This window comes from Plectropomus leopardus, chromosome 23 (genome assembly GCF_026936395.1).
Source record: "Plectropomus leopardus strain MGB_pleo_1.0 chromosome 23, ASM2693639v1, whole genome shotgun sequence".
In the NCBI taxonomy this organism is placed as follows: domain Eukaryota; kingdom Metazoa; phylum Chordata; class Actinopteri; order Perciformes; family Serranidae; genus Plectropomus; species Plectropomus leopardus.
The window spans coordinates 18,336,022-18,348,511 of record NC_142198.1 but is presented as its reverse complement, the minus strand read 5'-3'; the positions used below and the strand labels follow the sequence as shown (position 1 = coordinate 18,348,511).

General features: G+C 36.1%; 1 protein-coding gene across 1 annotated transcript; it reads right to left on the bottom strand.

The window, feature by feature from the left end:
- Positions 1 to 9,058: 9,058 nt before the first annotated feature.
- mrpl52 (mitochondrial ribosomal protein L52) lies at positions 9,059 to 12,214 on the bottom strand. Its single transcript, XM_088073115.1, has 5 exons — positions 12,087 to 12,214; positions 11,601 to 11,670; positions 10,677 to 10,744; positions 10,008 to 10,072; positions 9,059 to 9,367 (listed from the first exon to the last, which is right to left on the bottom strand). The coding sequence occupies exons 1-5, from the start codon at positions 12,121 to 12,123 to the stop codon at positions 9,215 to 9,217; spliced, it is 393 nt and encodes a 130-aa protein (XP_087929241.1). The 5' UTR covers positions 12,124 to 12,214; the 3' UTR covers positions 9,059 to 9,214.
- Positions 12,215 to 12,490: the final 276 nt, after the last annotated feature.

The following is a 12,490-nucleotide window of genomic DNA, read 5'->3' as shown; positions in this document are numbered from 1 at the left end:
CACAAAAAAACACACAAATGTCTAATAGGATGAATTTAAATAACATTTTACATCCAATAGCTAACAAAATCACCATCCTTTGTGTTATGAACGCCTTTTAAAACCTCACTTTATCACTGGGAGATGGAGGAGGTAGTGATTCATCATTTTTAGGGACCCATCATTGGCTTTTTGGGTACATAAACGGGTGTTTTTTCGCAACCGTCACTGTTTTCCTGCTGGGATGATGCCCCCACAACCAGGAAAACATGATCTTTTCCTAATCACAGCCAAGTGGTTTTCGTGCCTAAACTTAACCACATGTTAACCACAGCATTGTTTAAAGGTAAATTTTCTTCATCCACCACATACTAACTTGCAAATGTCCCATATTTGTGGTTTGCAAAAACATACAATGGCAACATTTTTTCTGGCAATTGGGTTTTGTAGACGGACGCGCTTTGCTTTAAGCAGCTATTGCCACAATTATTTCCTTAATTTCGGACGGCAAACATTCTGCTTGAGTGGCTTAAAACGAGAAAATGTAAAACCATGAAGTATATACCATATTTTAATCTTCATAATGTACTACTTTGACAGGATTAAGAAATATATTTGTATCAGTCTTGTCCTCAGAAACCGATGTGCACCACCTAATGTCATATTTATTTGAAGCTTTGGAACTATAAACATTTTTTTTATGTCACTGTAATTTTTTACCAAAAGTGTTCAGACGACATAGTTTAGGATGATGACATCATTCTAGTTCGGTCAGTTTTAGCCTGAGCTGCTGCCAGATCAGCATCTGCCATCTTTTACTTTTTTTGTTTTTTCAGTTGTGAATCCTCTTTTTTCCATTGTGCACTGCTCTGGAGGGCAATAATGTTAATCAGTGACAGAACTTGTTTTTGTCATCTCATTCAGTTTCATTCATAAAAACAAGATAACAAAAATGAATAAATCAATAAAAAGAGACGAAAAATTAATTTTATGTCAACACTCTGGCCGTTTCCTGCACGGTGCACAACCAAATCCACAAGCCAACAATTTAAACAGGTGTTAGAGATTTAGAAGTAATAAAGATGCGATGCAGTTTTGTACAAAAACTAAAAAAAAAAAAGGAGGACAAAGTGATATGAGCTGCTGAAGAGCCACAGACGAACAGTGTGGATACAGTTACACCACCGCTGGTTGTTTTGGACGCGGCGCCAGCAGTCATGTGTCGTGGAACGAGTCGGAAAAAATGATGGAACGGTCACATTTTTCAGAAGAAGTGCGTTCCAGCTGAGCATCTGGTATTCCTGAAACATCTGAACTTCTCGGCCAAGCCTGCATGTGTGTGTACAGTCATGTTTGTGTTTAAGTTTATACAAAAAAAAAAAAAAAAAAGTCTACACCCTGACCTTGGCTCTCTTTTTCTTAAAATTAACTGCAAAAACGTGTTAAAGAAACAGAGAGAAAAAAGCCAAGAGAGAGGTGAGAAGAGGGCAGTAAAACAGAAATTATTTTACAGGGTTGGGGATATTTTTCCCTTTGCACATTTTTATCCAAAAAATCCTTCAGCGAGCAGCCTCCCTCCCTCTCTCTTATTTCCTCACCCACTGCAAAATTGTTCTTTTTATGAGGCTTCAGTCTCAAACCACTCCTCCTCTCACCACAAGTATCTCTGGTCTGTTTTTGCTCTTTCTTTCTCTGCCCTTTCCTCCCCCTTCAACCCTCTTTCTGTCTTAACTCTTCGCTTACTGTAAATATATGAGTGTAAACGGTAAACAACAACAACCAGGGTCAACCGCAACATCAAGGAGAACAACCACCAACACGAAAAGAAAATCTGGTTGGTATGCAATTATGGTTTAGACCCTGGAAAACCCGATCTGCCAGATTACACGACCTATGTGCATTTTTAACTGTTTCGCTCCTGTTTGCAAAGTATTTTGTGTTACATTACTGTTTTAAAGGTGCCGTATAAATAGTTTTAGTTTTAGGGGGACATATGATGCTGTTACTTTGTTTTCTACGTTGTTGTCTTTCTTTTTTTTTTTTTTTTTGCAGTTTTACAATGTCAGCTGTTCATATTAACCCTCTGAAACAAAATTGGCTTCTTTTTTAAATTACATAATTATTATTATGATAAATACAGTTTTTCCATACAGCATTTCCCCTCACTTTTTAGTGCTTATTTTCTAAATCTACAAATTTCTTGCTATTTGTAGAAAATATGCTCATTGTTTTTTTTTTTTTTTAGGCCACAAGCAACTAAAAAAAACCCCTAAAATTAAGAAGAAATTAGTAAAAAGTACAAGAAAATCACCTAAAAATTAGGAAAGAAAAAATAAAATTGAAATCAAAATTTAAAAGTTTAAAAAAAAGAAAAGAAATTGACCTACAAAAGTGCTTAAAAAGTCTAAAATTTGTATTATGTAATTATAATCATTTATAGATTTTCCCTAGTTGGTAAGAAAAATATTTTCTAAATCTACAAATTTCTTGCAATTCGTGGAACATTTCTCAAACACATATACAAAACACAATCGCAAACCTCAGCAGAGGTAGAAGTTAATAAGTAGCTTGAATGGTTAAGCTGAATGTAAACAGACGAGGCTTCGATTATATCTCTTGTGTGTTGGTTAGTGAGACGCAGGAAGAGCTGTTGTTGCACGTGAGGCTGCTGTGAATCTACTGTACACTGACCTGACTGACCCACCTTTTCTATTTTTTTCTGCTCACATCTGTTCATCCACTTGTCTCTGGAGCTCTCTCATGCGCACTAACTGTTTGGACCGATCCATCTTTCTGCAGACACTTCAGTGCTCCGCTGTATCACTGATGGATACGTAGATGCTGCTGAAATACATAATAATAGCATCATTACCAAACAGAAAATATATTTAAGTATATAAATTGTGCAAAACTTTCCTGTGCAATGATATTTTTCAGTAAAATGTTACAGACGGTGTGTTGATTTGAAGTGCCAGGCAAACAGTGACAAGGCCTACTTTTATAGTTTGGCTTTTAATTAAACTCTATTTATCTATTGACTATTTATTTATACATTTTAGTCTGTTCCACAGATTCACTACTTCCTATATTATTTGATTATTATTGATTATTATTTTTTAACATATTTATTATTTTTACTTTATACTGTTATCCTTCCATTTGCCTATTTTTTAAAGTATTTTACTTATTTTATTTTTTATTATGGCTATTATCATTTTATCAATTTGTTGTTTTTTTTTAAATTTATTCTTATCTTTCTCTTTATAGGTTTTATGCTGCCTGTGGTGTTTCCTCACTTATGGTAGCGTCTCCTCAGTTACGGGTTTTAATGAGTACTCCTATTTTTTATGCTTTACTTGATCATAAAGTCTTATTTTTAATTTATGTATTTCTGATTGACTGATTTCTTGCTTGCTTGATTAATTGGTAAGCAGCCAAGAAAAAGACATTATGGATATTGTGACCAACATTGTCTCACATCAATTGCAGAAAATGTATCATGTCAGCAAAAATCACATTATTATCCAAAGAACTGATACGATATTATTTAGTGATTTGTGGTTTACACCCCTAAAGTTTAGGAAATTCCAGAGTAAATTAAAATGAATTTTGTGCAGCCACTGTTTTGTTTCTCTCTTATCCTGGTTATTCTGGTAATTAACCCTTTAACGACTGCATCAGCAGCTAAAGTGTGCTGCATTCAGATGCCTTTCACAAGCATTTAAATCTCTGACACCTGAGAAAACTGGTTTACTATCCTTCAAAAACATAATGAGCAACTCGGCAAAAAATGTCCTGCCAACTGCAAAAAAATTGTAAAAGATGACAAAAAAATATCTGGAAATTAGCAGTGTGGCAGTGAGACAAGATATAATACAAAATATAACCATGCTGAGTGGGAGGAAAACACATTTCAGACACACTTTCACCTAATTTTGTCTGTTTCACACAGTAATCTGGATGTGTGTTTACAGGAACTATCGAGTTTATGCGTCAACATCTGCTTTCCGTCCCATCTTCCAGGTCACGGACATGAACACAGATGAGACCTTTGGCAGCCATGTTGGCTTCTCTCCCTCTTTCTTTCTCTCCTTCTCTCTCTCCGTCTCTCTGTCAGCCATTTTAATGCTGAACTTGTACAGCGCGGCTGGGCGGCGCAGGAACAACCATCGAGCTCAGCACTCCGTTTCCATGCCAGGCAGGAAGTGGCCAGGACAGCTGCTTGCAATTCAACCTGAGACTTTGTTTGGGTGACCTACATTATGGCACCATTTACTTCATACTGTAACTTTTTCTTTTTCCCCTCATTTTCTCGTTTTGCCTGACCTCCAGCGCTGCACAGTAACCAAATACATTCACTATAATATTGTACTTAAGGACACTTTTAAGGTACTTGTGCTATACTTTACTTGCATTTTTTGCAACTATATGCTTCACTCTCAAAAGCTAATGTTGCACCTTAAACTCAAGTTTATCTATCAGACAGCTATACAATTTTCCAGATAAAAAGTTCACATTAGAAGCATATGATTATAGAAAAAATACAATAAATGTGGTATAAATCAGAGGAAGGGAACCTGCAGCTGTTTAACTCCTTTTCAGTGGCTGTGGCTAATTTTTATTTTTCATTTATCATTATTGCAGGCTTTGAGTGATTCTCACGGTCTCACAGTAAAATGTAAAAATTGCTTAATCATGCTTGGGCAGATTTGGACATCCTAGTAGATTTTTATCAAAAACAGGGAAAATTTTCTAGAAAACTATACTCATAATTCTTATGATTATAGATTTACCATACCATACCATGCTACAGAAAAACTATATTCTCAATGTAATTTTCTCACTTCTTTTCTCTTATTTCACTTTCTTTTTGCTTATTTTCAGGAAATCATTTTACTAATTTCTTATTTTTGGAGTATTTCTTGTTAAATTCTCCAAGTGTCCTTTTAAACCTTCAGAACTGGGATCAACTTTGGTTTTGTTGATGCCTTTCACAAGCATTTTAACCTCTGGGACCTGGGAAAATTGGTTTAATTTCCTGTGATGAAAAAAAGCAGTGAGCAACCCTGCAAGAAATGTCCGGCAAATTACAAGAAAAGAAATGGTAAAATGTGAACTTAAAACTAAACTAAACTTAAAACTATAATCATAATTCTTTATGACATTCTTATACATTTATGCTACACACACACACACACACACACACACACACACACACACACACACACACATATATATATATATATATAATCTTCTTTTTAGCACTTTAGGAAATTTTTCTCTGGGTTTTTTTTTTGTTGTTTGTTTTGTGTGTGTGCTTATTTTCAGGTAAATTCCTTGCTATTTTTTCAGGTTTCAAAGGGTTAAGGGAGATTTTGAGTGCAAGACTTTTGCATGTAACACAGCATTTTTACTTAAGGATGTGAGTACTTCAAATCTATTTTTTATCTTCTATCTTCTAAAATACAACCAACTTAAAAAGTAGCATTTTAACAAACCGACATTAAACAAGAATGGAAATAATATTTTGCGATACCAAAAAAATACTAACAATCATACAAATATCTCAAGTACCAATGATGCCACGTGGTTTACTGTCCAGCGAGCAACAAACAAAGATAATTGCAGCCTCCAGTTCCAGTTCTCATACAGTCATACACAGTTCAAATGTCTAGGCTGGGTAATTTTTGTCAAACATGCTGCCCAGGGTGCCCCAAACTCCAGGAACACCCAGGTCAGGAAGCGGTCTTTGGGAGCAGAGTTGCTGAATCAGAAACTCCAAAACCCCCCCTGACTCCTGCATCCTCCTGCAGCCCCGTCCTGCTGTTATCTGCCAGGAAACCCTCCCAGTTTCTGGTCTGCGGGTGAAACTACAGCAGCCTGTCAGCTAATCTACAAAAGCTGCCACATCTGTCTCATCCTGCGGCCTCCATCCGAGCAGACTGACCTCACCTGGCGCCCCCCGAAGCACCCACCAACCCTCCCTCACTCACCCCCTCCCTCCGTCGCTGACTTCTGCACAATAAGCAACATCTGGTTCTCATTTCCCCAAAACCAAAACAACACGAGGAGGAGAGGAAGGGAGAGATGGGGGAGGATGGGAGGAGTCGGGGGAGAGGTTGTTGAGGAGAAAGACATTCACAGAAAAGCAGGAAGTGAAAAAAGAGAAAGAATGAGGAGTCACATTTCTCACTGTGGAGGTCTTTGATGGTGCAGGTGTGAGGATGTGCTGAATGTGAATGAAAAAATATCGCCACATTTCATCAGTGGTGGACCAAGTATTCAGCAACTTTACTTAATCAAAAGTACTAAAAAATGCTCTGTTACAAGTAAAAGTCCTGCATTGACAATCTTACTTAAGTACAAGTATCATCAGACGTACTTTAAGTATGAAAAGTAATAGTACCAAACAGTGAAAAATCATCAAAAAAGGAAACACAAACAAAAATCAGCAACCACTAACCCCAAAATTAGTAAAACAAATAAAATTGAAAAAACAAACATCAAAATTTTGAGTAAAGGGGGGAAAAATACCCCCAATTTTCAAAATTAATCAAAAAGGAAAAATAATTGCATTTTTTAAAAAAACATTTAAAAAACACCCCAAAGTCAAAAAATATTTTATTTTATTTTTAATTATAAAAAAATATTTTTAAAAAAAACAGACAAAACTTCAAAATAAAAAAAGTGTACACCCAATAAATTACCTAAAAGATTAGGAAAAAAACATTATAAACTAAATTGAAAAAAAAAATCCACCTCAAACTCTATATTATTTTTTTATCAAATGTTTATCAAAATAGTTTGCAATTATTTTTTTGTGAACTGACTGATTAATTAACCATCAAATTGTTATGCATTTTTGTGCAAAGTGAACACATAAATGTAGAAACATAATTTTTAAAAAAGATATATCACTCTGAAATGTAGCGGAGTAAAAGCATAAAGTAGCATGAAAAAAAAACTGAAGTTCAGATACCTTGATTTCATACTTAAGTACACTGTGTAAATGCAATCAGCTTCCACAGCTGCGTTTCTTACACACTTTGGGGGTTTTTTAACACCCTCTCTGGCCTGTCTAATGTCCTCCCACACTTGTGTGACACAACAAAAAGCCCCTGGTCAACTGTATGAAAAAGTTAAGACAAGGAGAGGAGGAGGGGGAGAGAAAACTCCCATCTCCACAGAAAAGAATCTGCAACTCAGCGGCTAGCGGCCCTAATTACAGTGGGGCTTTGCTGAAGTCTGCAACAAGACAAAGAGGGAGAAAAAGAGGCAGAGAAACACGTGAGGAGGAAGGGAGCAGAGAGCCAGAGCGAGGGCAAGGAGGAGAGGGTTACCTCATTTTGTAAACAGTCTGTTTATAAATCAAAGTCGCACTGAATTAGTGCTGACTTTACAAAGGCACAGCTGCTCTGCAAAATGTCCCTTTACACCATAAATGCAAACGGCAAAAGGTTTAAAAAGTCTGCAGAAACCACTTACTCAAAGCAGCTAAAGGCACAAAGAAAAAGTGGATGAGCAGCTGATTTATGTTTTCTGCTTTTATAATCAGATTATGCAACTGTTTCTGCAGCTTGATTAAGACTTCACCGAGCTAAAAATTTTGAGCCGATACCAGAAAATATCACTTTCTGTGGGATGCAGCTCTCTGCCAACTCGGCTGCAGCCATTTAATCATATTTCCAGACTCCGTGCAGCAGAACGGCACATTTAAAATTCAGCCTTTTTCCTCTTTGTTGTTAAAGATGCAGTGTGAAAAAATAAGCTGCTTTAAAAGTCCAGTGTGCAGAAGTCAGGGGATACGTTGTCAGAAGTGGAATATCATATGACTAATGTATTTTCTCTAGTGTATAAGCACCTGGAAATAAGTATTGTTGTGTTTTTGTTACCTTAGAATGAGCCGTTTATGTCTACGTAGGAAGTGGGTCCTCGTCCACGGAGATCACCATGTCTCTACGGTAGCCTAGAACAGACAAACCAAACACTGGCTCTAGATACGGACATTTGCATGTTCGCTTTAGCCCCAGTACGAAGCAGTCCCTCTGCGAAGAGCAGAGTGGTGTCAGAAAAACACTGATTTTTAAGGTGAAACTGCATTATTCCGTTTTTTTTATTGGTTTTAATCACCAGTTCTATTTGTTTTGGAGAGAAAGACACCCCTGTGGACAATTCGGCTCCCATTTAAAACCTCCTCAACATTTGGATCTGAAGTTATCAGAGAAAAAAAGTGCACATTAAAGAAGCAATGTGTCAGTTCTAGTGGTGACAATTGCAACCAGCTGAAACTTCTCCCTGTTCAATTTCTGCAGTGTTCATTGTCTGTGACAAGCCAAACAGCATCGGAAAAACACTGATTTGTAACATTAAACTGCTTTATTTTTGCGTATTTGCTGCTTTTAAACACCTGGTAGGTTTGTTTTGGATAAGAAGAGACCTCCAAAGATAATTCTCCTTGTTAAAACCCTCTGAAAAAAAAAGAAATCCTAACCAGGAGTTCACAGTTAACACAAGAGAGGTTCGCTGGTCGCAACTCTGTCCTCAAGCATCAGTTTTTTTAAATCTTGGACCAGATTTGTCCTCAATCAAGCAACTAAAATCATCTAAATTAAGTATTCTGATGATGGTTTAACCTAACATTTCCCTTTTTATCGGCTCTCCACTTAAACTTAACTAAGCTGCTTCACTGAGGTGGTCTTGACCAAACTTTCGTCATTTATTTCGAGTAATAACACTGACTTTCATGCCAAGGTGTGAACCCCTCTCTCTCTATTTAAACACACACACACACACACACACACACACACACACACACACACACACACACACACACACACACACACACACACACACACACACACACACAGAGCGAGGTCCTGAATCAGTGTGACTTTATGCTCGCCGGCTCCTCCCTTCCTCTGCCTGCCCAACAAAACTCCTCTCTGAGTCCAGCACCAGACAAAATGGCGTTTGAGCCTCCAGGGTGTCCTAAAAAAGGAGAAATGCTGCAGTCTAGTGGAAGCTTAGAGACACTAACTCGCAATTAAATCCATAAAAATATCCGTCCCATCATGTCAGATTTAAAGTACAAATCAGAACATTTATTGCAGAAATCCATGAAGAGTGAAAAAACACAAATTTTAAAGCAGGAAGAAACAGAAAAGTCCTCATAAATATACTCGATAGGCCGATATCGACATATATTTCCGAATAAGGAACATGATTACAGTATTTTCTAACTTTTAGATTTTGTCTTCATTAACAACTTCCCTTTAGGTTTGAGTAAGAGAGACTTTTTGTGCTCCTCCGCTCTTTTGGCCTCTTCCACTCTTTTGCTCCACATCTCAATTCCTCCGTCCACCTCCGAGTCCAACATCACGATACGTCTCTGTGGGACAGAGAGACAACGTTAGGGACAAAAAGCACGGAAGAAACACAGAAAGGAGATGTTTAACCATTTGAAAGCTCGCTAGTGCAATTAGCAACTTAATAAAACATGGCCCAAGAATTTGAAAAACATAAATAAATACACAAATAAATAAATATATGTATATATATAAATAAAAAAAGTAAAAGGAAGTTAAAAGAGAATTACCTGAAAATATGCAACAAAAAAGGTAATAAATAAATAACACGAAGATGACCTAATAAGGTGCTGAAAAAATAACTGCTAGCATATAAATATAATTTTAAGTAACATAATTTTACATTAAAAAAATATTATAATTAAAATTTTAAAAAATTGGACACTTTTCCCAATATTGCTATTTTTGGGTAGTTCTCTAATAATACTCTCCTCTTTTTTAAAACTAATTTTCACGTAATTTTCTTGTTACCTTTTACTCATTTCTTGCTGTTAATGGAACATTTCTAGCCTTTTTCCGCCCATCATTTCAAAAGAGATCAAACCAATTCGCTCTGGTTTTAATGGGTCAAATAGCTTGTGAAAGAAGTCTGAACGCAGCCCACGAAAACAGATGTCAATCCAGGTTTCAGAGGGTTAAAAAATGTAATTTGTTGATACTCACAGCCAAAACTTCCCTCTCTTGCTTTCTTCTCAGCTGTCCTTTCATAGGAGGTGCTGGTCTCCCATCTGTTCGAGAGAAAATAATACATTTTCTTATTTTGGCAGTGGCTAAATCACAACAAATTTAATTAGATCAATGAAAAGTGAACTCATAGAAGCAAAAACGGTGAATCACCATTGACTGCTTCCTTTTGAGAGCATCTGTTGCTAAATATGATTTATTTATTTCGAACACATAAAAAAGGAAATTACTATACAAAAGCAGACAGACAAAAAAGTAATATTTACAGACAACGAAAAACAAAGCAAAATAAAGGGTCAAACACACAATGACTTGTTTAACATATTCAAAAAATGAGTGAGAAATAAAAACTCATTTAACCCCCCTTCATAAATTTTAATTAACCAGCTTCCTTATTAATTTAATCCTATACTGTAATTAATTATTTACATACACGCACATACTCAAAATAACATATATAAGATTTTTCATTATTATTTACAGAAAAAAAGGAAGATACACTTGGAAAAAAAAATGTTAAATAACCAAATAAATAAACAATAACCCCTATAAAACACCAGGTGAATGTCAAACTGCCTCTTCATCCCTGTACCTCGTGAAAATCATGTTTTTATCGATTATCTGACGGCACAAAAAACAAAACTATACCTGCATACGACCAGTCAGGCAGATCTGTCAGAGGGCCGTACTCTGTGCCGCTTCGGGAAAGTCCGTGTCTGAAAATAACCACAGAAATCATTCGATGTGATAGAGATGAGGGCCACGCATCCAGTGAATCTGGACCTACATTTAGATGCTTTTATTTCACAAAGTAAATAAAGAAATAACACACAGCTCATCCATCACACTAAATGCTTTTGCTAATTTTTCCCAGAAGACAATGTTTGAATTGGAAGAATTAGTTAGAAACAGAATCGATTACCAAACACATTTCGGCCTCCAACTCTGCTTTAAGTCATGTCTGGCCTTTGTTCGGCATTATTGACTAATATGAATTGTTTTATTAACTCTGGGGTTTAAGATAAGAAGATTTATTAATCCTAAAGGACATTCATATGCGAGATTGCTCCAAAAATGAATAGTATGAAAGAATACAACAACAGAGCGTCAAATAAGTGAAAATAAAATACAAAGTGTGTGAAATAAAATACAAAGTGCCTTGTAATAATAATGTTTAAAAAAAATAGTGCATAACTTTAAAAGTAAAAGAAAAGAAAAATAATGTTTGCACATTAAGTTTAAAATTGTACGTTAACATAAGTTGCTTCAGCTTTACAAACTATGATTTCAAAGGTGTTATATTAATAAAATTGTTAATTTAGTTTGAATATTGGACCTTTTCTTACAGAAAATTGAGGCTGGATGTTGAGTATGGGGGAAGTTTAAAAAAAAAGAAATCAATTTTTTTCTTGCTCTTCAATTTTCAGTCCAAAAATAGACTCTGCATTATTCCTCATCTGGAGAAACTTCAAGAAATCTGCTTTATCTGTCAATTTAATTTGTTTTTAAGGTCCAGGTGAGCCATCCCTGTAAATATCATTTGCCAACAATGAGTCCCATAATTTAACTTACTCTTTCCTCCATTTCTCTCCAGCTTGTACTCCACATGTTGTGCTGAACTGTCTGCTGGAGAGCCTCAGCACTGAAAAATAACAAGTACAGACACACACCAGCCTCAGAAATCACCTCAAAAGTGACATTAAAACACAAAAAATACAATTTAATGACCCCATTACTGCATTGTGAGCACGTGCATGTTTTAGGTCAATATTTACAGCCGTGTACACGGGGCCACTTTCTCTCCTCGCTGTGTAAGTTGAGTAAAATAGCACAGAAACATAATAAACGTTACTTTAATGAAGAGTTTGTATGACAGGTCTGTTAGCATTAGCGTTAGCATTGATGCTCGTCGTCGCTGTTTTTAAGGTGTTTTTTAAACACGCAGCTGTAACAAACACGGTGACGGCTACGAGAAGATATTTGCAACAGCGAAGGTTAACTTTACGGTTTTTAACGGGTGTCACATACAGCAGTTTTAGTGAATAACCTCTGTCTCACCTGAGCAACACAACGTCCTCACGGAGGCCGCCGCCATCTTGTCTGCACAGTTCAGGGTTGACCGCCAGGTGGAGCTGAAGACGCGCCCTGAAGACCCGGATGTTTGTTTTTATTAGTGGAGAGTTTTATATATTTTCTGGGTGAAAATCGTGATTTAATGACTCAAAAAAATAAAAATAAATAAATGTCTGAACGTGTCAATAAATTCTGTTTGATTATTTTAACATAGATGCTGAATATCTTTTGTAGTTATTAAAACAGTTTTACCCCTTTAGTCTTCTTTCGTGTTTATTAGGCCTATTATCATATTTATTAGGCTATCAGGGGCGTTTCTAGGATTTGAGGACATTTAATTTTATTTAATTTCATTTTATTTAGGATGAAGCTCTATTCCGATGCTTTTT

Excerpts from the sequence above, each read along its gene's own strand:
- mrpl52 (XM_088073115.1), bottom strand. The coding sequence starts at position 12,123 with ATGGCGGCGGCCTCCGTGAGGACGTTGTGTTGCTCAG. Across the intron at positions 11,671-12,086 it reads GAGGACGTTGTGTTGCTCAG|TGCTGAGGCTCTCCAGCAGA; the intron begins GTGAGACAGAGG and ends GTTATTTTTCAG. Across the intron at positions 9,368-10,007 it reads AAGAGAGGGAAGTTTTGGCT|AGACGTATCGTGATGTTGGA; the intron begins GTGAGTATCAAC and ends TCTGTCCCACAG.